The sequence below is a fragment of the Lates calcarifer genome, linkage group LG1, assembly GCF_001640805.2.
Source record: "Lates calcarifer isolate ASB-BC8 linkage group LG1, TLL_Latcal_v3, whole genome shotgun sequence".
Lineage (NCBI taxonomy): Eukaryota > Metazoa > Chordata > Actinopteri > Centropomidae > Lates > Lates calcarifer.
The window spans coordinates 21,691,555-21,717,170 of NC_066833.1; the positions used below are offsets into that span (position 1 = coordinate 21,691,555).

The 25,616-nt window shown below is 38.8% G+C and overlaps 2 protein-coding genes across 2 annotated transcripts in view; one reads left to right on the forward strand and one right to left on the reverse strand.

Annotated features, from left to right (window-relative positions):
• Window positions 1-370: 370 nt before the first annotated feature.
• On the reverse strand, window positions 371-9,456 carry scel (sciellin). Its single transcript, XM_051072233.1, is given in 27 exon segments — window positions 371-820; window positions 952-1,054; window positions 1,472-1,580; window positions 2,243-2,350; window positions 2,399-2,442; window positions 2,444-2,462; window positions 2,587-2,640; window positions 2,757-2,825; window positions 3,286-3,336; window positions 3,452-3,502; window positions 3,593-3,661; window positions 3,762-3,803; window positions 3,899-3,949; window positions 4,246-4,308; window positions 4,905-4,961; window positions 5,063-5,131; window positions 5,237-5,305; window positions 5,682-5,750; window positions 5,860-5,934; window positions 6,023-6,067; window positions 6,173-6,205; window positions 6,301-6,333; window positions 6,458-6,523; window positions 6,843-6,905; window positions 7,120-7,228; window positions 7,832-7,869; window positions 9,213-9,456. Coding segments are annotated over 26 exon segments (1,563 nt in total). The 5' UTR covers window positions 7,857-7,869; window positions 9,213-9,456; the 3' UTR covers window positions 371-803.
• A 3,085-nt stretch (window positions 9,457-12,541) lies between these two features.
• mycbp2 (MYC binding protein 2) overlaps window positions 12,542-25,616 on the forward strand; it is a 57,821-nt gene continuing 44,746 nt past the window's right edge. Inside the window, 6 exon segments of the mRNA XM_018702638.2 lie at window positions 12,542-13,274; window positions 16,049-16,124; window positions 21,879-22,094; window positions 23,738-23,891; window positions 24,098-24,294; window positions 25,521-25,616. Coding sequence (XP_018558154.1) covers window positions 13,003-13,274; window positions 16,049-16,124; window positions 21,879-22,094; window positions 23,738-23,891; window positions 24,098-24,294; window positions 25,521-25,616 — 1,011 coding nt within the window. The 5' untranslated portion in view covers window positions 12,542-13,002.

Genomic DNA, 25,616 nt, shown 5'->3' on the forward strand with positions numbered 1-25,616 from the left:
GAGATGCGTTACGGCTGCAAATAGACATAAAACCACAGAAGTATTCTGTCTACATCAGGCTTTCTTAAGTGCGAGGGGAGGTCATTTTATTCCATGAATATAAAATAATTACTTTCAATATTTCTGTAGAATTTAAAATTCACCTAAACTGAAAATATTTTAGGAAAAAATACATTCCATTAAATCATTCTTAACCGCTTCTGCTTCATTTTGTTCTATTAAATGAAAAATGATCATACATTTATGAGAAAAATCTTACTGTATTGTGTAGAGAAATACACCTCGGAACTGTGAATGCTATTTTTAAAACATAGTAATTAAAGAGTAAAAATTGATAAGAACTAAGGAACAGGGCATCCATACACCAAAAGACAGTGACACATTTTATTATTTTTTTGCTTAAAGATGCATTGATTGCCTTTATTGCACACAGAAAAAGCCCCCGGCCCTAAATATCGCAATATCTCTTATCGTGTTTACACATATGAGTCACCCTAAAGGCAGCAGATGTAAGAGAATATCAGAAATACTATCTTAAACTTACGGAAGAGTAGATACAGAGATAGAAATATTACAGTGTCAACAACACAGTTACAACTAGCTGCAATAGTGTGTGCATGTTATTAAAAAGTTATATCCATAATAGTAACTGTCATTTGCCAAAACACCCAGATTAAGATCTGTCAGCCTGTGAAAACTAAAGCACAGGTGAACCAGTCTCACCCAAAATAAAGCTGATAAACAGTAATTCATTACATCTTCAATCACATGTGCTAGATCTCCACTGAGGGCTTGGGAGAAACTCAGCGTCGCCATTTTTCTGTGGGGAGGGAAAAGAGATACTGCCTGTTAAATCAAATGCGTTTTCATAATGTTTCAGCAAACCAAATAAACAAATACATTTCAACATTTATTCATTGGACTCTGACATTCATATAGGAAAAGAATTACCTCTGGTGCTCTCAAAGCAGTTCTCACAGTACACCATGCGTCTGTGAACCCACATGGTGTCCCCGGCTCTCAGATGACCCAGAGTGTTGTTACACACCTCACACTGTTCAAAACACAAACAAACACTCACATGAAGATAGAGATACATGCTGAGTCAGCTGCACAGTTCCTCATAACATCTTGTTCCTAGTGGCAGAATGTAACTAAATGCAGTTTCAAGGTACTTGTACTTTACTGAAGTGTTTCTATGCTATGCAGATGATATTATATTTACAATTGCAAGTTAAAGACTCTGGACACCTACTCAAATGTTTTCAATTACGGCAGCTTTTCTGATAGTGTGTGTGTGTGTATGGTTTTACTTCTGTAATATTTTGACTGCAGGACTTTTACTCATAGTAGGGTATTTTTATACCGTCGTATTGTGACTTTTACCCAAGTAAAGTGGCTAAATACTTTACTTTCACCACTGCTTGTTGCTGACACTCTAGGTCAGAAGAGATAAAACTAATCTGCTCACTTTGAAGCAGGAAGCGTGGCAGTTGATCTTCAAGTCATCCAGGACCATCTTGGCATCAGCAGTGAAGGGCTTACGGCAGTAGGTGCACAGGTCCTTTTCAAGCACTGTCCTGCATGGGGCACAGGTTGATTAAGTGTTTTACAACATACTAACATATACTCTTACTTCATTCTTGACCTTAGAAACAACAGTTTGGCAAAACAAAAGCCCATGTACCATACTAGATGTGGGTTGAAAATGCTTGGAAAAATCTAATTAGCTGACCCTGAACCAAGATTAGTTTGTCTGTTGGTTGGTCAGTACACCAATTTGGTCCAGACTCAAATATCTCAACAACTATTGGATGGACTGGTACAAAATTTAGTACATTCATGGCTCCCAAATGAGGAATCTGACTTTGGCAATCACCTGACTTTTCCATTAGCAGGAATGGCTGGAATTCCATTAAGTTTGGTTTATTCATAGCCTTTCACTGCCCGCTTCAGAATTAATTACAATAACTTAAGTTAAATTTTCAAGCAACGCCATCTTCAGCTCAAAATGTCAGTTTGGCCAAAACTTCAGTTCATGACCAAATGCAAAACTAATGGCACTGCCATCAGCCTGGGGTGTAAGTCGTGTTTTGTACTCATTAGCAAATGCTACCATGCTAACACACTCAACATCTGAGCGCGTCAACATGCAGATGTGTTATAGTCTTGTTTTTCTCTTTCTTTTTTCTTGCAAAACTACTGTTTCCAAGGTCGAGGACTGTCGCTGCACTTTTCCTACCTCTCAGAAGATGTATACAGACTCTTTGTGGAGGATCTAGAGTAGACTGGATCTCCCAGAGTGTCATCTGACCTGCTGTGAGAGTTACAGTTGTCAGCTGGAGTCTTGCTTTACCCTTATATAATCAAACCAGTCATATTAAAGATCATGTAATACCTGCTGCTCCTGTATGATGATGAGGTGTAGACAGTGGGACTGGATGATGCTGCTGTACTCATAGCTATACAAAGAAGAACCACAGATCCCATGTGAAGATTTAGGGGAGGAATATTTCTTACTCACTGTACTCAAAGAGAATGAAAGGGAAATTATTATGTAAGGTATTTGATTTCTGTGCTTCCTACCTGGAGTCTGGTCTGGAGTAAGAGTAGGTTTTACGGTCACTGCTGTAGTCGTCACTGTGTATGCAAACATAGAGCAGATTAGCAAAAAAATTATGAAAAGTCTGCAGCCATATTTTCATCTGATGTGTGTTTATGAGTGTAAGAGATAGTCATAGTGGTAAAATGATTACCTGGGCTTGGTACTGATGGTGTAAGAAGTGGTGCGGGTGGAGGGAATATCCTCAGTGTATGAACTGTAACTGTGTCAAAGAGGCATAGGAATGAGCTGGATTTAATGCTTTGTCCATTGAGTTTATGTTAGAATTTAGGTAATACAACTCAATGTGATGACAACCACAGTTTTTTTGCTTTTTCTTTTGGTTTGTTTTACATATCACAAGTTATATTTGCCCTTCAAAAATATAGGATGGAAATAGGCACATAGTACATTTGTTGGTAAAACTAAGGAGATAAGAAGATTCTTCATAAAATAAAAGTTGTTTGCTAGTTTTTGTTTGAAACCTAAACTCTTTAAAGCCAAACTCATTAAAGTAACCTATTCACATGAACTTTTTAGAAATATTTTATTTGAGTCATCGTAAATTAGACATCAACTGAAAAGATGCTCTTGATTAAATGGAACTTCTTATGTAAATAACAAAGTAGCTAGCGTTTAATATTTCAACTCTTTGACTCATTGCACTGTCAACATGTTTTTACCTGGAGATTCTGCGAGTGGAAGATGGTGATGACAGAGTTGGACTTTCTCCTCTAAATGGCAAAAAAAAAAAGAAAAAAAAAAAGCAAATGTCAGGAGAAAATGTGATAAATATACTGCACATACAAAGCACCAGCACATTCTTAGCCATTCATTTCCAGAACTCACCCCCTGCTGCTCTCCACTGTGACAGTCTCTATCTTTGTGACGCTTGAACTGCTGTGACAATGATGACAATGTCTCGTGTCACTGACAGGATAATTATATGGTTGTTGGTGTTGTTAAAAGTTATTCACTGAGACATCTCACCTGGCAGGAGAAGACAAATTAGATGTAATGGCTTTTGGCAGGAGGGTGTCGTACAAGTCATCCTCGGCCCTGTAAGAACAATATTATAAATACATAGTAATTATCAGTTCAATCCTTATATTTTGAGAACATATTTATTGGAAAAACGGTTGATAAAGGTTTATCTTACTTAGAGGAAGTTCCTTTTGTGGTTTTAGTTGTAAAATCATCTCTGAAAAAAAAGAGAGAAAATATATCTTTAAAAATCTTTCTGCCTGGTATTTAATGTCAGTGTCATTGTGTATAAGTCATCCTGCGGTAACTCACCCATTAGTGCTGCTTCTCACTGTCACAGTCTCAGTGCTAGTGACAGTCCTGCTGTAATGAAGAAAATATTACTCATTACATTATGAACTGATAATAATCACTGAGTATTATATAAGACGGTAACTTTACTTTAAGTCCCCCTAATTAGCATGGAGCTATAAGGACATTAAGAGTGCTTATTAATCTACAGTCATTTGTCAACACTAATCACAATTATGTTATAGTGAGTCATAATCCACCAATTAAAAGGTTATATATGTTGTCTGTAAAAGCTAAACATAGGGAACTTGTGTTGCAGATGAGTTTAAGACCACTTTGCAGGTTTTATTAGTGACTGCAAACATTACCTTTCTGTGACATCATCTTTGATGGACTTGGGAATGAGTGTATCATAGAGTTTGTCCTCAGCACTGCAGAGAAATAATTACAACAAAAGGTAAATTTCTTTGTCAGTAGATAGTATAGTGAGCTTTGGTCAATCAGGGTTCAGATGATTTGATGATTTGTTCACAATTTTTTCTTCTTAACCACTGTGCCACTCCATCATAGATCCATCATACATCACATTTTATTGCTTATCAATTAAAACATTTCCTTTCTTAGAGGAATACTCTCACTTTGATGTTAAAAAAACTATACTGGTAGGATAATATACCTTTAAAAGGTAATTATTAAATCTCTCCATTGCAATCCTGGCTCCGTGGCTGTAAAGCACAGGAACACACTGAGGGTGGCACCATGCCTTTTAAGGTGGAATGACTGAAGCCCCTGTGTAAGGCCTCAGGGATACTGTATTACAATACTGTAATGGAGAATCTTGGCTCACTGATGTGTTCTTAATAGTTTTTGGACACAGAGGAATAAGATATGTTAGGCTTTGACACACTGACTCGTTAGTAGGAACAATTCATTGTTGGTTCTTATTTTGATTTAATTTGTTGACGATGAAAATGTCAGTACAAAGAATACATTTATCTGACTGGCTTGGCTACAGGATGAAACTCACTCAATGTCAGTGCTGCTTTTCACTATCACAGTCTCAGTTGTGGAGACAGTTGTTTTGCTGTAGAGAAGAAAATATATCTTAGTACAGTACATAATTACCAACTGCCTGGCGTCATGATCAGCATAATTAATTATCTACTCAATGCATAAAAGTATCACCTGTCCGTAGGTGAGAGATCATCCTTGATGGGCGAGGGGATGAGTGTGTCGTAAAGTTTGTCTTCCGCACTGTACAGAGATATAACAAAGACAGATTAAATTGTGGGTATTGTATAGATTAAAATTATACTCTTATTCAATAATAGCTTTTCAGTAGTCTGGAAATATCTTACTTCCTTGCTGGTGACAGTTTTCTCAGTCACTTTGGTCGTTCTGGTGGGGGAGTAGGCTGAGTATTGTGGCCTGTGTGAAAAGATGTTAATCAGCCCTTCATTCAAACACACCAAGAGATCTATAAAGAGCATTATATGATTATTAAAGTCTCTTTTCCAGCACTGTAACAGTACAGTGTGCTCATAAAATCAGCATGTAGTGGTGAATTCTTTTTTCCCCCCATTGCAATAGACTCCTGCCACAGTACATTTGTTCGCAAGGGATGGAAAATAGGTAAATTCATTTACGTGCATCAGTATGAACAGCCTTATAATGTTATATATAACTCTTGCAGGGTACTCGAATGCAGGTGTTTGTTTTTGTAATGTCCTATTTTTTAAGATGTTTCACTGGCACTTTTATTTTAGGAAAAAAAAACTAAAAATTTATAGCAATATATTTTTACTCTCTGCTTGAAGACTTGACCCGCTCAGTGAATGTTTCAGTCTTGGTGGGAGTTTTAGTCACAGGAGATCTGCAAAAAAAAAAACAACAATAACAACAACAAAATACCATTTAACATTAATCTGATCTGGACTCAATGTTCAATAAAGGGATACATATCAGTGCTTAAGTATTATTACCTAACACTCTGGCTGGTGGTGATGGTGGTCTCAGTGGTTTTGTTGCCGTCCTTGATGATTGTAGTGGTTGTGGTGCTGAAGGCAGAGTATTTTTGAGACAAAAGTTTAAAAAATGCTTCCGCGTACCATGTTTCCTTGTTGGTTTGAAGTATCTGTTGCGTACCTTGTCTTTGGCTCCTCTGTAACAGTAGTCTTGGATGTGGTTGTGCTGTAGCAACATGGTAAAAACAGAGTTACACATTACTGTTCAGATGATTTCCTGAAAACAAGTTCTAGATATCACACTATTATTTGTGTTACTATGAAAAGGTACCTTCTGGTGTAGGAGGATGTGGAGGGGAGGGTGCTGCCAGAAGAAGAGAGGCATTATTAACCTACAGTTCTGGTTAAAATGACTGAAAATCAAATCATCATCTAATACTGCTTGCATGCTGCACCTACCTGGTCTTCAGCTCATCCTGACTTCCACCAAATCTACAATGAGAGAAATCAGAATTGACCGTCTTATCTATCTATCTAATCTGCTTATATGATGTATAAAAATAATCAAAGAAATTAGTATTGGGAAAAAATATCAGTATGTTTATATAAATGATACCTCTTGGTGAGAGCTTGCACAGATGAGCTTGTGGTTTTGGTGGTTTTTGTTTCCTCACCCTCTGGACTATAAGCAAAATACAATAAATAAGATTAAATAAAAAGGATTGATGACTCAAATTATCATCTACATTACACCCATATAACCAGGGCTGCCCCTCCCTAAATGCAGAACAGGCACAGTGTGTAGGGCCTCGTGATGCAATGGGGGCCTCATTTTTTGTGCATATTTGGCAGTGGCACAATTATATGCGCCGTAGTGTCACCAGTGACCATAACTAAAACTCGCTTAGAGCCCCAATTTGGCTAGGGGCAGCCCTGCATATAATAACAGCTTTCCATTATTTTGTCCTTTATTTGAGGAAAAGTTGAAATACTTGTTTTACCTCACAAGAGTTTCATTGGACTTGTACCGGCTCAGAACAGATCTGCCAAAGTTTGGGTCTTGGCTAAAAGAAGAAAAAAGGATAAGAAATGAATTCACTTGCTCTATGACTCACCACTGTAACTTGTAAAAGGGATGTAACAGGAGGCTTTAAAAAAAAAAGATGTAGACTTAGATATGAACCACAAGTCACACCCTGTGGTTTTACCATTCCCTAGCTAGATGCCTGTGTGTGTATTAGTCAATTTATCCATGTGGAAAAGATGATGAGTACTTACTCGACAGCTTCATCCTCATCATCAGGTTTTTTGATCCAGCTGTTGTCTTTCAGAAGGCCTGACTTCCTTGTGGTGTCATCGATCACCTGGCTGGAGCTGGTGCTCTTGCCTGCAAACACAAGACAAGGAAAATATGAGTGTCTCCAGCTGACAAAATTTACACTGACATAGAATAACTGACCAAATGTGATGGCAAGCAGTTTCCAGAGTACTTCTAAAAACATTTTTATATAATTAAAATTGTATAACCTACCTGCACACTGGGCAAATATAAATCTTTGCATTATAAATCTTAGATTTTGTGTATTTATATTTTGTCCTTGAATTTCAATCCTGAACATTTCTTTGTCTAACTTTTGTCTCTGCTCTTCTTCTTGTGTGCATTAGTCTCAGTATGACTGATTGATTTATTAAAAGATCTGTCACATACTCAAACATTATGTGCAGTGAAATGCAGGGAGCCATACTCTTAAAGCTGTGCCAAAAGACTAGCGTGTACTAAATTATAATGGTTAGAATAAAAGAAGAATCAGACATCAAAGTGAAAAATCCCAAAGATAGAAAAATTATATAAATACATATAGACTAATATAAGAATTATTCATATGACACATAAATTTTATTCTTGAATTTTGCCTCTAAAGTAACAAAACTACACGGAATGTTAGTCTTTTTAGTATTTTTTTAACATTTGATAATTTGCAATACTTACGAGTCTGGGATGAAAACCAACTCATTTTGTAACTTCACCTGTAAGAGAACAAGGAGATTCATCACATAATGGAACTATAGTATACTTGCCAGTAGGTGGCACTGTGAGCTGCAACTTGTCATATAAAATGTCTTCAGTGTTGAAGTTTAACCTGAGATCAGAGTACATTTAAACTCAACTCACATTTTCATCAGGTTGGTTTTGTGAACATCATGCTGGGTTGTCACTGTGCCTGCAGTGCATATATCAACGTAAGTTCTGCTCAACCCCAGACTCACTGATTAAGCCCTAAACTGGTTTGTCTTGATCTGAACCCACATGAGGACACACCCACCCTCCTTAGCACGCCTTCTCCAAACACACCTTTGTCAGCAAAACAGAGGGGCGTACCAGTAACATGCCATTAACTATTGATGATAAAGATTGTGCCCTTTCGACTATGTACGCACCCCAGCACAAATGCTTTCATAGCAGGAGCCCGAGGGCAAACATCTACACTTGTCTAGGAAGTTATTACTGTCAGTTCAACATTTGACCAGTTATCAGGCACACAATCTACTATCTGACAGCTTTTATTTGTCCAAAAACAAAGTGTTTAGGGCCAGGTTTGTCTATACTATTTTGGCTTATGTGAGGTAGTTTTGTATTTCTTGTTGTAATGTGTGTGACAGGCCTATGTAACAGATGTCCTGAGTAGAGCTGAAACAGAACTTGTCTCGAGGCTTTCTGAATTATTGAGATTGATGGACATTCATTCTCAAAGATAAACTGTAGAGAATTTTAAGACAAATTCAGCAAACTTTATAAGAAAAAATCTTAATAATTAAAAAGCGCTCTCCAATTCTGAAATATGTCCTTGAAATATTTTCTGAATATATGATTTTGCATGGTAGATTTTAATGTAGTTTGGCAACTGAAAACTTTTTCAAGATAGAAAATGCTGTTGAACTGCACAAGCTAGTGCTTTAAATATGCTAATTTTTTATGTTTGCTATGCTCCGTAAGAACTCTACAACAGTTATGAGGTTCATACATAAGCAACAGCAAGCTTGAACTTGAGTATCTGTCATATCCCTGTGTCTAGTATCAATGTATCAATAAGACACGCATTTCCATACTTTTAATAAAGTCACTACATTCTGTAATAAAGCCACTACAGTCACGGTTGCATTATTACATGATCCTCACACACCATATGTTTCACCAGATGTTTTTTTCAGGACCCATCACACCTCAGTGAAAAACACTCAGTTCCATGCATAAAATCATTCACATCTCTTTAGGTGCATTTTCATCCAAGTCTGTGTTATTATCAGTATACAAATAATAGTAAAAGAAACTAGAAACTGACGAAGGATTCAGAAAGAGACTGGGTACGTACCTCCACAGAAAGCTCTGGCACTCGCTGAACAGACAGAGTAAGCTCCCACTATAGTTCAGATCCCAACACCTGTCACTCTGCAGTCTGCGATCACACCCCTATCACACCTGCTTTAACGTCAAAGGAGGAGATTCCACAGCCACCCAAGGGTGTGGCTTCATGTAACCAAAAAAAAAAAAAAAAAACTCTCTCTCTCCGTCTCTCTCAAAATTTTTCACTATCCATCATCACCGTTTATGCCTTAGTGATTGTTCTGCTCTCTGTTTGTGAGCTGAAAAAAAGCTTGGGTGGAGTGCTGAAGGACCTGCAATTCAACTTAGGTGTCGAGGAAGTAGAACTGTAAAGTGGGTGTGGGATTCTCTTGCTTCTCTTACCTCCTATACCCTTGAACTTGGTGGAATATAACTTTTGAAACATTTTGTCCATATTCACTGCGACATAATGCATGTAAAACTATGATGTATAATGATATTTAGTCGAGATATTTGACTGACTTGCCACTTCCAAAGAATTACCCTGCATAACCTTTTAATACAGTGCCTGGCTGACGGTGAACTTTACTTTATACGTATATGCTAATAAAAGTACTGGAAGACAAAATGCTTTCACCCTGATTTTAACTCTGAGGTTACAGGTTTTACCGCAGCTCGATAAATGTCATAATATCTGAGGTGAGTACCTACATTTATATATAAAACGCAGGAAACAAGAAGGGCACACAACACACCATTGTCTAGTGACGCCTTAGCAGGTTTCACCACATCCTCAACCTTGCATGATGAGTAATTACACAGATTGAGACCAAGCCACTGACAGTGCCATCCAAAGACGGGTGCCTGAGTTACCTCATGAGTGTCATAGGGTTATAAAAGTTTCAGTGATACACAGACGTCTAAATCATCAGCAAGGCAGATAAAACTTAAATGACAGTCAATGACTTTTTTTTTGGTCACTGTGAACTTTATTGCTGGGAGTGTCGTGTTTTGGGTGATCAAAGGTATGAAAGGTACATAGCATGGCAGGGTGTGACAGCATGATAAAGATAGGCGAACCCCTCCTTGTCATGTTGACGGCACGAGAGGAATGCACAATCCAAACAGGAATCCAAACTACTGGGCTTAATGTCAAGAAGCCCTGGCACATTTTTTTAATAGAAAAACATTTCAGTATGAACAAACATGGCCTAATATCACATTTAAAAGGAAACACAATTCAACCATTTTAACTCAGGCAGAAACATGCTCAGCAACCCCACATGCAGCATTTTGGTATTACTGTCATTCATTTATTAATTAGAAATATAATTAGCAGTAATCTCTTGCTGTCTTTACTGTGTGGCTGTATAAATCCAAGTGGGAATCATCGACACTGGGTGGTGCTAGAGCTGTGACAGTGGAAATGACAATACTGGTTGTGCCACTCTATATAGATAAATACATATATATATACATATACATATACATATACAACAAGTCACTTAAAGATGTCCTGATGATCTACTCTCATCTAGTCAAAGAAGCAGAAATTAGTGGAACCTGTTCTATTCTGGTAGCTGAAAGAGACAGTCACGAGTATGACTTCATTCAACTGAAACACATTAAGATCTATCATGGCATGACAACTAATGACACACTTTCATATCAGTCCAACAGCCTATCTAGACTTTTATACTGGTCCCAGGTCCCTAGATGTGTTTATGGCAACTGGATTCCATCTCTGCCAGTTCAGCTCACATTAGCTGCCGGACCAGTGGCATCATCTTGGCCTAGATATCCTGCCCCTCCTCCCTGCGTTCATCCTGTACCCGGACAGAGCTGGGACAATCAGGGGTTAAGTGAGCAGCCTCTGAATGTGGCTGCGTCTTCACGTTACACAATTCAGCACCAAATGATTCTATTTTTTTTTTTTTATAAACCTCTGCCTAAAGACCACTGAGAGAGGGAGGGAAAATTAATGTCAGCAGTTTGTGATCCATATATATGGTATAGTGCTTTTACAACAGATCGTTACAAAACACTTCAATTAAGCTCCTTTTCAGTTATGATATTTCACTCTGAAACCCTAATAGCACAATCCCTCAGTTTTATGTTCATAAATTCTTCAGTTAAGAGTCAGTTGTCATGATTGATACGTGCTGGTGCTCTGATACTGCGCATGATAATCTCTGAATACTTCCTGGGTTGCTATGAGAAGAGACTGTAGACCGACCCCTCTCTTGTCATTGGGCTACTGCAATGCCTTGCAGCCAATAAAGCACCACTAGGGCCTGTGTAAATCTCTCTCTCCCCCTCTTTCAATAAATATACATGTGCATCCACACGTACATACATTTATACCACCTTTAAAAAAAAAAATGTCAGTAGGGAGATCCGGTAGAATAAAGCATTTGGAAAATGTACTTACATATTCAGACAAAGACTCAGTCAGACATGCAGTACCTGTGTAAGTGACATGTACATTTCTGTGAAATCTGCACCTGTTTTCTGTGCCCACCTTTACTTTGCACTGTGTTTAGGCCGTCGCTGCCATTATGACTGATGTTACCCAAAAGCACAACTTCCCCCCTTGCAGTATTTATGCCCTCTCTGCACCCTTGTCTCATCCCCATCATTAGGAAAATGAAAATATATGCATTTTTTTCTCTCGCTGAGTGTGAACCACATCATCTATATTCACAAAAAGGTGCATCATTTGCAGTAACTAAATAGGGCTCTGTAGGCCTTGGCTAGAGCCTGCTTAGTGAAGAAGACCACTGTATCACTACAGAGATGTAATCAAAGGGTGGCTGCAATCCTTGTGCAAACTATTGAGCTGTTTAAGAAAGCACGTCTGAGACCAAAGGGCAAGATGTCAGTCACTCAGAGGTCACTGGAGGAAGAAATATTGAGCATTATCCCAGGCAGCGCCTACCACTGGAACAGTAGTAAATGGATTGTAACTGATAGTAGCAGAGAAGAAATTAAAGCAGCCTTAACATAATGCAACATTGTTTTGGAAAGAACACACCAGAGCTTCAGTGTTTTTTGTGGGCATCAAAATTTAATCGCTTATCAAAGTATCACAATGTGCCAATTTTAGATCAATTTGGGAGGTTGGGAGGGGCAATGGATGGACCCAAATTAAATGTCCAGATTGCAGCTGTGCAGAATGTGCAAAACAGCCCATGTGGTTGTATCTTCTGTCTGTTATGCTATCTTTCACCCCCAGGAATGTCGATTTATGTTTTTAAAAATTAATTACACATCATTATAGCTATATACAGGGAGGTCATTGTTCAAACAACTCAATGGTAGCATCGCTCGGTTTGGTCGTATGAATATATCCCGGCATGCTAGCGACGCAAGACTCTGCCTGGGAGGGGAGGGATGATGGAGCTAAGATGGCAGCCCAACTGAGGGTGCTGCCTCTCCGGGGTCAAGAAATATTCAAGGAACGAATAAAAACCGAAATACGACAAGGCGGTATTTGGGAATGAATGTTGACGTTTCTGCGATTTTACAAAAAAAAAAAAATCTGCTATGGCTTGAGAAAATATATTTTCAGGCGACAAGCACCGTGTTGACGCTTTGGCCGGATCGGAAGACAGACCGTAGTTGCACCACCAGATTGGCTACAATTTGCGCTTATATTAACCGTGGACCGTGGATGCTAATTGTGGTATTTCTGCAACTTGGAATGGGCAAATTATGTGACATGTGGAGGATTTAATGTCAAGAGGATTGCATCTGATGGCTAGATATCATCTAGCTGTGATATCTTTTGAGTGATATATGCATTGTTCTCCAAAACGATGATGTGTGCTGCTGCGGCAGCGGCCGCCGGTGGTGGGATTCTATCCTCCTCATCACCGTCGATGGGGCTGGGTGTCAGGGTCATTTCTGGAGCAGGAGCCGATCTCTCCACCATTGGTTCGGGTATGGGTTCTTGTCCGACCCCCGGAGCCCAGTCGGATTGTCGGACTCGGTACCAGCTTTTACTCTCAGGACGAGCTCTGGCGGAGAGATACAGGCGGATTTATACCACCGCAATCAACGATAAAGAGCAAGGGATAAATCAAGGAAGGTGAGTAGTTAACGTGAAAAATAGATATATCTAGGAAGCCAGTCTGTCATTTGTGGTGCTAACTGAGCTAACGACCGTAAGCTAACATTAACCCTTGCTCAGCGGTGCGTCGGGTAACATCAGCAGCGCATAAGTTAATAGATAATCATGGTTAATGAGGCACTCGGACCTTTGTCACATTAGACATTGTTTCAACTACAAACAACACCTCAGGAGCTCAATAATTTGGGTGCAACCTACAATGGGAGTCAGCTTGCTAGGTAGCATTTTGGCTTTGACTTCCCTAGCTTATCCGTGTCAGCTAAGCTAATGTTACGTTACTTCACCCTTGCGCGGGGGATTTGCACTCCGGGTGCTGTGGACATTGTGATTTAGCCAAACACTGACACATTACTATTGCAATAAAGGCACATGGACCCGAAAAGTGCACTTATATCGGCTTGTTCTCAGAGCAAGCTAGCTGGCTAACTGTCATGACAGCAGTTTGTCAGTTTGTTTTGAGTAAATAGCTGCTACCCTGCTAAACGTAAACAAACGTACTTCTTGTGCACTGCTTTATTTTGTTTGTAGAACATTTTAAACACAAATTTCTAGGGTTGTCACGACAGTGTACATCACCTAACTACTCATTTTATGTGATTTAAAGCGATGAGCTGTGTGTATATAGGCCCAACGGCGTCACTGTTGCGAAAGCTAGCAAACGTTAACGAACGTTGAGAAGCATCAGCCCTTCCCCTGGTCATCTTAACGTAAATCAAGAGTTGTATTTCCCATGAGAAATGCAGCTGATAAAGAGCAGATATGCACCCAAATTCTTAATAAATAGACCGTACTAGTCATAAAACATAAGGCATGTTTAGGTGAGGGTGTGTTGGGGTGGATGAACTAATTTGCTTTTCTGGCATAAGCGGGTAATACAGTTACGTCATTGTAGTCAGTCAGGTTGTAGCCTGAGTAGCTGGGTCGTTGCAGCATCCACCCTCACAAACTGAATTGTTTTTCTTAGCCCACCAGATACAGTGCTTGCCTTAAGCAGTGGCCGGCACGGCCGTGTGCAAGGAAGTTTCGCCACCCCTGGGCAAATTATATGTTTTGCAGATTTATGTGTAAGGAATCCCTGCAGAAATCCTCGCAGCAAACGCACATCAAACGCACTGTTACTCTTTATCTCATGATCTTACAAAATTAAAGCACGCGCTGGAAGATTTGTGACCCTACTAAGTATGTGGGTGGAAATCTTATGATTTGCGCTTGTATGGCAGCCAGTGACACAGAAAACATTGCACAGATAGAGAAAAGAATAGATTCTACTAAAAATCTGTGAATTTTCGTTGCCAAATGTAATGCAGCAAGTCAAGAAAGTGAAACCGAAAAGAGACCGGGCTCTTACAACAAGGGTTTAGGAATGTCCCTCACAGTCTCCCGACTTAGATCTTAAACATGCTGTGTGTACAAGGCAGTCTAAAAATATCTCAGAACTTGAAGTGACTTTCGTGAAGAGAGGGTGAAAATTCCTAAATAAAGAAAAAAAGACTTTTACCTGGCTTCAAAAGGGGGTTTCAAGCTGTGCCAATAAAATATAAAAATTGCCAATGGGTGCCCAAACTTTTCCACACAACTGTGAACTGTTGAAGTGTCTAACATTATACTCATCACACCAGTGTTTCCATAATTGTAAAAAGATAACCTGTAAAAATTGGCAGCAAGAAAAAACAGCTTCAACTTCTTCAGATTAGAGCAACCACTTTATCTGACACAGATCTTTCCTAATTAATCTGATAGTGAAATATATTGCTTGTGCCTAGCATGCAGGTAGTCTAATACAGAGCTGCTATGATCAGTTGATCAATCAATCATTTGGGCAGTAGATAATTCATCTTCAACTACTTTGATAATCTAACAATTATTTAGGTAATTTTTTAAACATTTGCAGTTGCAGCTTTTCTAATGTGAAGTAGATTGTAAACCTCTTAGCTTTTGGATTGTCATTTGGCAAAATGTCACCTTGGGCTCTAGAAAAATGCAACTGGCAGTTTTCACATTTCATGGACATAACAGTAGATTGATCAATTGCGAAAATGAATAAAAGAATAATTGTTAAATACAGCCTTAGTGAAATACCTGGAAGTTTTAGTGAATAGTTTTAGAGGCCAGTTTAACCATTTTAAGCCTTTGTTGATATTTTCTTACTATTGTAAATATTAGAGACATTTCTGTCTCTCTGATTCAGTCAGCCTGATTTTTAGTCTGGTATTTTGAGTAGCCTATCTTGTCACTGTATGCTCAAAGTGCTGAAGAATTTGAACCTAAATTTATATGATGACAAGCTATCAGAAATTACTTAATGTACTCTTCTTGAGTAATAAAATTAGGATTCTTTTGTGTTTTCATAATCTATCCCTGACAGTACACATACTCTACAAAACAATGGTGACGAAAAGACAATCATTCAAGCTTGCTGAGAAAAAAGCGTACAGAATTATTATGTCACACTTGTAAAACAGCCAATCAACAGCAGATAGAAGAAACACTGGTATTTTTGTAATAACGATCAAAAACATTGGATTGGATTCTAGCTTGTAACAGTTTTGCCATGCAAATGAAAGACCTGCCCCCCCCACCCAACATTATGACTGGTTTAAAAAAGAATGTGTTGACCATTATTAACACAAGTTTTTCACCGTAAAGCTGAAGTTAGGATAAAATGTTATGCTGTGTATTTGACTGTGACCATTATTAAAGTACACTACTGAGTAATCACCTCATATTTTCAGGGGAAAGAAGGCTTTGAGTAAGAAGAAACTCAAAAGGCGACAGAAGGTCAAGTCAAAAGTCAAATCAAGAACAAAGGTAAGAGATGCATTGTTGTCTAGAAAATATTGCACAATTTTACACTTGACCTTCCATTTAATGCTACAGTTTCTGTATTTATATTTGAATATTATGAATAGATATGTTTAGAAGGGTTGTAAGGACAAGACAACACTACAGTGGCTGCCTTTAAACTTACCTAAATTGTTTATGTCTCTTGATACATACATAATACATGACACCATACAGTTTTAATCATTGCAATGTTAAATCACAAATAGGTGCATTAATCAGAATCCTCCACGCTACTTTAAATATTTCAGTAACATAATTAAATGTCTATGTGAAGAACTGTGCTTTAAAAAAATTAACAAGCATGACTGACAGTTTTAATTTGCAGCTGTCTGGAGATTATCTGTAATCTTGAAGGTGTTTGGACAGAATCATTATTTTCATTGGTGGTGTTGGTCAGATGCCAGGAAGCTAGAGAGGTTGGATATGGGCAGAATGTGAGACACATGGGAGTGGCACTGGCTTGTGCACGGATGGCCTGTTGCCGAGCGACCTAATGTGTTCCACATCTCCACGGCAACAGTTGCCGGCCTCCATCTCCTTCATTTAAAGAGGGAACTGTGTCTGAGGATGTGGTTGTGTTTTTGTCTCTATATGCTTTGCATGGACAACATACAGTGAGCTAACTGGTCTATCCCCAAGTAATGTTAACAAACATAACCCACTCAGATTATTAATCAGATTATAATGACTCATTTCCTTGCTGTTTTTCTCAGAGAGTGAGAGAGCAGCCTGCTCTATGGTTGGTTTGTAATATTGTTAGTCTGCTTGGATTTAACTTTATTACACTATTTTTTTCCAGCAGCTTGCAGGCGGATGATAGAGAGATAAATGTGATAGTAGCAGAAAAGGACATAAGCGCTACTACTTTGTCATCTTTTACCTCAAAACTATTCCAGTCTGGCAATTCAACTTAGAGTGGGCTCGTCAGTCAAGCTCTCTTCAGGTTGACTTGATCAGTGAGTTCATGTCCTGGAACATTATCAAATATAATTTTTTAGAAACATAGAATTGAGTGGTAGGCAAGGCTGGCTGGCTGGCTGGCTGGCTGGCTGGCAGGCAGGCAGGCAGGCAGGCAGGCAGGCAGGCAGGCAGGCAGGCAGGCAGGCAGGCAGGCAGGCAGGCAGGCATAAAAACGTGGGTGGTTACACGGGCAGTCATGCTGTATTTGTATGTGTTGTCCTCACTCCTGCTCTGTCACGCCTCTCACTCTGGCGTAGTCAGACAGGAGTGTGATTTCAAAGGGCCTCTTCTCCCTCTTTTGTCTGCTTCTGTGCTTATAAACTTGTGAAAGTGGAATCAGAACAAAACACAGAGCATAAACACATATCATCCTAATGAAGAGGGTGAAGTAACGTCTTGCGCACAGGCAGATGAATGATTTGCCTTTTTCAAAAACTGCAATTATAATTAAAATGTAGTGGTACAAAATGATACATTTAAGAGAATAAAATCAAAAATCTATATCATAATATTATAATCCTCATTATTTCTGTAAAATATACCTGACAGCAGTGGTTCACCTTTGCTACTTTTTGTACAGTCTCTCTTTGAATTCTGGCAACCCTGATTATCAACAGTGTCTCCTACAAATGACATTCTTATACTTCTATTCTGCATTAACAAGATACATTTTAGAGTACATTTAAAATACAAAACATTAACTGCCAATTTTGTAGAGCTTTTTTTATTTTTTTATTTATTTATCTATACCTGCTCTATATGAAAAGTGCCTTAAGATGACTTTTGTTGTGATTCGGGGCTATATAAATAAAATTGAATTGAATTATTATTTTTATTCAAATGAAATAAGTGTGGAAAAGCAACTAAAACCAGTTAGAAAAAGAGCATGGTCATGATTAAAAGATAGAAATCTGTGAACACTGACGGTTAGTATGTAAAGAGTATGTAAAGAGAATCAAGCCTGGCAGGCCAGTGTTAAAGGGAAGTATTCATTTGCAGAGCCAACCACCCTGACCTCCATGTCCTTACTTTTTTATTACACTATAAATGTCACACTACTTCCTTCATTCAAACTGAATATTGTCATTAACTGCTCGCGCAGAGCAGCTGCATATAAATGTAATTTGTAGAAGACTGAGTTGAATATGGTGTGTTCATATTCTGTAATGCGCAAAAATCTAGGCCTAGATCAACTGAATTGGATATGACAGAGAACGGTGGTGATGTGCATAGTGACAGTTAGATGGAAAACAAATGGGCCAGTCAAGTAAAATCAAATTGTACAGATAGAGTAACTATCAAAGGTAGTGGTATCTTAAAAACATTGGTAAATATAAGGGCTAGTATCCCAGTTTGTGCCTCTCATGTAGCATTAACATTACATTTGAGTCACAGAGCTGAGCATCCATTTCTCTGAGAGATAACCTAATGTCTTCATCCCTCAGAGAAATGGATGCCTGACTCTGTGACTTGAATGTATGGGGGGTATGGAAACTAGAGATGAAACACTGACAGACTGAATTTTGTACAGTCAGAGACTGAGTCTGAATAAAGACATTGGTTTTTGGAAGGCTATTAATGATTTTAACAGTCTCAACAAACAGTCCACTCGAACCTCGGCATTGGAGGACACATCTTTTATTCTTCTTTTCTTCGTTTTCCATAAATCCAGTAAGCTGAAATGATGTCTTAAGTGTGGTCAGGGGCTCCACACTGGCCTTTTCCAAAGCTTTTTAGATGGCCATTAAATCATCAGTGAAGTGCAGACAGAAACACAAAAGAAACCATCAGATGAGCAGCATGTCTGGGTTGTGGGTTAGTGCTATTACAAAGTGAGAAGAAAACCACAAAGCATCAGCAGGTCATTGGGCTTTGCATACTTGGGATTGCTTTTCTATATATGTATAATTATCAAGCTTGAAAGTGTCACTTTTAATGACAAGTGTCTGGTTGCAGTGTAATGACCATGTTTCAGCTCCCCCGTGTTCTGTGTGTGAGATGTAACTTCAGAACTGCATCAGCAGAAGTGTAACATATCTGAAACTGAGGATTATGTTCAAAAGTCAGTTCACTCTAATCATAAATAACATTCACAAACAAATTGTAGGCATAGAGGTGGAAAGACCTGGCTGTATAGCAAACAGAGAGGCTCTGTTGAAAGGTACTATAGAGTTGCATCAGAGAACTCTACCCTATAGGTAGTTCATGTTAACATTACAGGGGCTTATACTTGCGTATATGGGTATATGGGTACATCAACTGACCATTAATATTATTTTTTCTGACCATTTATATAGTTTTAAAATTTATTACTGAAATAATCTTAATTTATTCCTGTATTTATAAGCATTTCTTATCTAAATAAACATAGAGACCTTTCCAGTGTTTCAGATTTGGCTTTAACTTGTGCTTTCCAAATTTAACAACGATTCTCCCTTATAATATGTAAATGTGACTGTCAATATAATAGTATCACATTTGACCTAAAATAAACAATGGAGACAACCAAAACATGCCATGACTAAAAATATTGTATGTATACGTGACAAACACAAAGAATCTCATGGTAAATATGGTCCAGAAAGGCTGTGCTTCCTATTTCAGTACTTTGGTCTTTGTCCACCCTTTTGTTTTGCTGTTATCTCCCTAGAAACCAGTTATTCTCTCACGTGCTGCATGAATTTATGTAGCTTTTCTATGTTTTGAGTTCAAGTGCTCTTTCCAGGCAGTGTGCTCTTTGTGAATGCTGTACAGTCACTCTGTCATGAATGCTACATTAGCAGCGAGGCAGGAGAGCAGTAGACTGTACTGTTATATGAGTGGGGAGCTAATATCCTCCCCAGTGGTTTGAGCTGAGAATGAATGACCCCTCTCCCCAAATAGATGACATCACCCCCACCCGATTGTGATGCCAAAAGCGCAGCACTGCAAGAGAGGCTCGATCGATCAATACGATTCTCTAGAGGTTGCCTCAGGACTGTAGTTAAAAAGGCCTTGCTTGGTGAGATAGGGAAAGCTTATCAATTAGTTAGTTTATCAAGTTTCTCTGTGGACTGTAGTTTCTCTAATCATTATGATTATTTGGATGTAAGTGCTTAAGCTTTTCTGTAATGATTTTATTGTACTTTTCCCCTGTTGGCTTGTCCAACTCATTTATATAATTGAGGGCAGACTCGATATTACAAACATCTCTTAGTGTAATGCAGTTCAACAGCACCACAATATTCAGGCTCTAAAATGACCATTAAGTTATATCAACACCTCTCTAAAACAGCATCAAGAAAAAGCAGTAGAGATGGATCGAACTCTTTGACAGAATTATGAAAATTGCTAAATATCAGTATTTGGGATTTTAAAAAATATGAATGTGGTATGTCTGCTGATATTAGTGTATTTTTTTTTTAAATAATCACTTAACATATTAAAAGAAATTTACATGGATGTCTTACATTTGGCTGTTGGAAGAACTTTGACTTAGACAGGATGTTTTACAGATGAAATTTAAACTTGTTAGACTATCCCATGAACCATGTAATGATGACATGGTTTCTGTATTCCCTGAAATATATCTTAGCATTTCTGTATTGCAGTTGCTTGTTCCTTATTGGCCAACATTCACACATCTCTCTATCTATGACAAGTCAGTTTTATTTATGTAGCTCAAAATCACATATTTGTCTCATTTCTTTCTTTCAGTCTTTACAACATACTACACACTCTATACTTAGATCCTCAATTCAGACAAAAATAAAAACCTTTGACTTGGGGAGAAACTTTAATATATGAACTTTATATCTCTTTTTATGTAATATGTTGAATAATGCTATTTTGTAACCATGAAAACTGTGTTGACCTCATCTTGAGATGGGTAAACAATTGCTAAGCCCAGTGTGTACAAAAGTGAGTCCAAAGCAAAATGAGGAGTTATTTAATTTCACAGTTGTTTTACTGACAAGACATGAGGACAGAACAGACTGTATAAACACTTGCTGTGTTTAGCAGTGGTTTTACACTCCCAGCTGGTATGGTAGTTCAATAATTTTGTGATCAGACAAAATGGCAAACAGCTAACATCTGTCTAGAGCCCCTTAGGTTTATATTTGAGGACCTACACATCTGAGGACTTCTCAGATGTGACTTTCCTTGTAAAGCCAGATGTGAAACATAATGATCAGTGGGCGTGCGGTCAGGGTGTCACTAGTGGATTTTTGCTAAAAGTAGCTGCATGATTCATAAACAATCGAAAGACACAACCCAAAATTAATAAATTATCAACCAATCTGTGTGGCAGCATTTTTACCACTCTTATTATAAATAAGGCAGTGGTAACCTGACCTGAAAACTGATGGGAGCTAAAATGTGACACTTTCAGTTCTGGTTCACCCCAAAAGTGGCTGCTGTCCTGACTGAAAGCTCTAAAAAGCTTCCCAGAAATGACCTACTCTTTAGAGATATCTCAAAATGTACTCACTTTTTCGCCTTGTTTTTTTTTTTCATATATGTTATAATTGTGTCTTGTTGGTGATGTTAAAAATGATGTGTAAATAAAATGATAGTAAGGCTTAAAGAAAGGACCATCCTTAGGGTGGCTTCCCTCAGTAATTAGGCCTACTCATACATAATTGACATTGCTGTTTAGAAATGGCTATGTGGTATGCTAAATAGCCTATCGATGCACCAATTCAAATCATACTTGTGGTTAACAAAAAAAGGTTTTGCTGACCTTGCTGACCACCTTCACTCTCTGTTGTTCCACAGGCTGAGAGTCTAGATGGAGCCCTCTGCGTGCCGGACATCAAGCTGCACAGCAACCCATCTGCATTCAACGTCTACTGCAATGTGCGGCACTGTGTGCTGGACTGGCAGCAGAGAGAGGCCTCCCTAGCGCTGGCCTCCAGGAGCTCGGTGCAGAGTGGCGACTCAGACAGCGAGGAGGAGGAAGAGTACCGCGAGCCAGCCGTCAAACTGCCAAAGGTACGAGCAGGGGGTAGTATTGGCTGCTTATATGGTGGTAGCAGCGCTTGGTATCATGGCGAGAGCCAGCCTGTGCTCTTCATCTCATGGATGCACAGATCCTTTTATCTCCCAAGGCTTGTATATAGGGCTCATCATTTTTATTGTTGCGATAATTCACTATTTACCAGAGGTTTGAAACCCCCATCCTGTGAGGATTACAGCCTCTCCTGCTTTGTTTCCCCGACTCCCTCTTCTACTCTGTGCACCTGCGAGTTTATCTTTCTCTCTCCTTACCAGGCCAGTCACTTTTTACCTGAATTGTGAATTGTACTTTAAATATGGGGGCAAAATAAAACATTCAATTTGGACTTACTCAATAATAATAAGAACCACAAACTTGACTACTGATTTTGTCTTTGATAACTTAAAATAGAAGAAACTGTTAAACAGTGATGAACAATAAATAATTTTGCAATGAACTGCAAAATTAAGGGATATAGTTACGATTGTTTGCTGACCTTGTGAAAAGCTGCTGCCTTATAGTGCCACAACAACAAATCTAAGCAGTTATTAGAGGCAGCAGGGGCACCATAAATTATCTGAACATTAATTGTACAAATGTGGCCAAGGATTAGGCTACAGAGATGCGTTCAATTTACATGAATTACACCCTTCTTATCTTGACTCTGTTGGTCTCACAACAACAGGACAAACCATGTTGTAATATGATGAATTGTATGTTCTCTCAACAACTTGCATCATATACATATTGGTTATAAGGTAAATATGAGATATCACAGATGGTTTGGTTTAAGTCTGTATCCATTTTATCCTCTTTTGGACAAATTAAATAGGCTACTGGTTGTAGTATTTAGTTTAGGATTTAGTTTTAATTCCAGCTTAATATCAAAGTCTAACAAGCCATATGTTGAGGATCTGGTGTGTTATATTCAAATAAGTAGCACTAACAGAGTGCCTGTAAGTGTTACTTAGTCTGCTAAACATTGTAAATATAATGCGTTTAGAGATGTAGAATATCTACTACCTGTCTGTTAATCTGTTATATATTTGCATGACTTTTACTTGTCTTGTTATATCTTTTCCAGTTGGCATGATCCTATCTACGCCTCTCTATTCTGTTGTACTTTTTAAATTAGTTATCAACTGATGCTGAGCTTTCATCTCACTCACAACAAACAAGTTCTTCACTGAGATAGGGGGGAACATTGGATCATTATTTGATTCAATAACAAGCCATGCTGAGAGAGAAAGAGACAGACATCCTTTTCTAGGCCAAACTCCTTCGCCTGCCTCCCCTCTCCATGCACCAATGTGGGTCTGTCATTATACAAAATGCTAATAGTGGATGTTGAAGTCAGTGGTAGTAACTGTACTGTGGGCCCTAGATAAATTTGGGTTGTTTACTGTTGGATGATGAGACCATACTATTAAAAGAAAACATCCACCCCAAGCTCCTGTTTATTTACTCGATTTCATTACATTACTTCTATACATCTACATCCATACATAGTGTCTGCATTTTTCATCTTTATTTGCTGTGTGAAGTGGTTTCACAGCTAGCCTAACCAGACTTTGGCTGTGGAATGGCAGTGTAGTGTTCATTAGTTCAAAGAAATGTGCTTCTTTCTGTGTGTCTGCAGATCATTGGCATTGGACTGTGTGGGGTTTTTGAGCTGATAAAAGAGACTCGGTTCTCTCACCCTTCACTGTGCCTGCGTAGTCTGCAAGCCTTGTTGGACATGCTGCAGGGACAACAGCCCGAGGGCTTTCAGACTGAGCCTCCTGACGTTCTAGGTAAGGCTGAAAATATGTACACATTAAGTGTTTATTAGGTATAGGTTCAATCTAATGCAATCCGCTGAAGTAACCCTGCAGTAAGTCTTGTTTGTGAAGCCCCTCTCAGCCATATGCTGATATGACTTAACAATCATTTGAGGTCATAGTTAGCTCAGCCTTTTTTGCAAATGTCTAACCTCTCCACCCTTTGTATGCTTCCTCAGAGTCTCTATTCCAGTTGTTGTTGGAGACCACGGTCCGAAGCACAGGGCCCAATGACCCGACGGGACAGGCTATCACTGCCCTGTCCTGCGCCTGCCTCTTCAGTCTGGTGGTGGCCTGGGGAGACACCGGCAAAATCCTGCAGGCTGTGTCTGCCATCCTCACCAATAATGGCAGCCACGCCTGCCAGACGATACAGGTATCTAACTCAAAATTAAATTAGCATTTGGCAGTTTTACTGCACAATTGCATGTATCGTGTATCCATGAGCCAATGAGTGGGTTATTTTGTTATGCCAGACTTTGCTGGCACAAGTGACTATGGATAATCAGATGTCAAAATCTCATCTTTGTACTGATCGCCTGTTCAAATCACCTATCACTGAACAATCAATCAGTCTTGGAATAGGACTTCCATATGATCTTGTTGCTTCTATTCAGTGAAGCAAAAGCTTGAATTACGTTGTTATTATGTATCAATTGAATCTGAATAGTTGTTTTTTTTTTCCTAAACCACCTCCACCAGGAAATTTGGACCTTTCTGTCGTCCATTTATGTTTTTCCTTCAGATTAGTAGAAATGCTCTTGATCACCAAGGTGCATTTTGGGCAGATAGAGTAACCTCTGGCTCTCCCAGACATTTCCTTTTAGCAGAGAGAGACTGAGCATCGTCTGGACAGCGCAAATTGAGTTTTGGAAAATGTCAAGCTCCTCTCTCATTCTCTTGTTTGATTATGTTACTCTGCCTGCATTCTTCCGCCAATTAACTGGTCTTCTGTTTGCTTAGATCTCTCTTTTGTTTATTCCTCTCTGCTTCTGCTTTCTATCAAAACTGCTGTTGGGAGTAACCTAAACAGTAACTACTTAATTTGATTTTGTTAACAGGTTTGTGACAATAAAAATGTTTTGCCTTTACCTGCATACAGCTCAAATTCCTATACTTGACCAGCACACACACACCACACACACACACACACACACACACACACACACACGCATTTTATCCCCCATAGACATAGACCTGTTTTTTTCCTAGTTCATCATCTTTTAGGCATTGACTGGACTGTGATTCATCACAATGGCAGGCAGGCTAGGGGGAAGTGTGTTTGTGTTTGTCTGTGTGTTTGTGTTTGTTTGCATGTGTGTGAATGGTGAGATCAGTGATGTGTGTAATAGCTGCCATGGAAATGATGGGAGTGTGTGTGAAAATGCATTCAGGCAGAATGAGAAGAGGGCAAATGCGCAGGTAGCCACAGTCCCACTTACTAATAAAACAATTTAATTAATTCGGCAACAGAGAAGCTTACCAGCCTTCTCCCACCTGGTGCATCCCCTTAATTCACAAAATACACCATATTACATCACATTAGAGGTTTGTGGTCTTGAAATTTTTCAGCATCCTCTTTGTCCTCCTGTATCTCACTAGGTGCCCACCATATTGAATGCACTACAGAGGAGTGTACAGGCTGTCCTCGTGGGGAAGATTCAAATTCAGGATTGGTTTGGGAACGGCATCAAACGA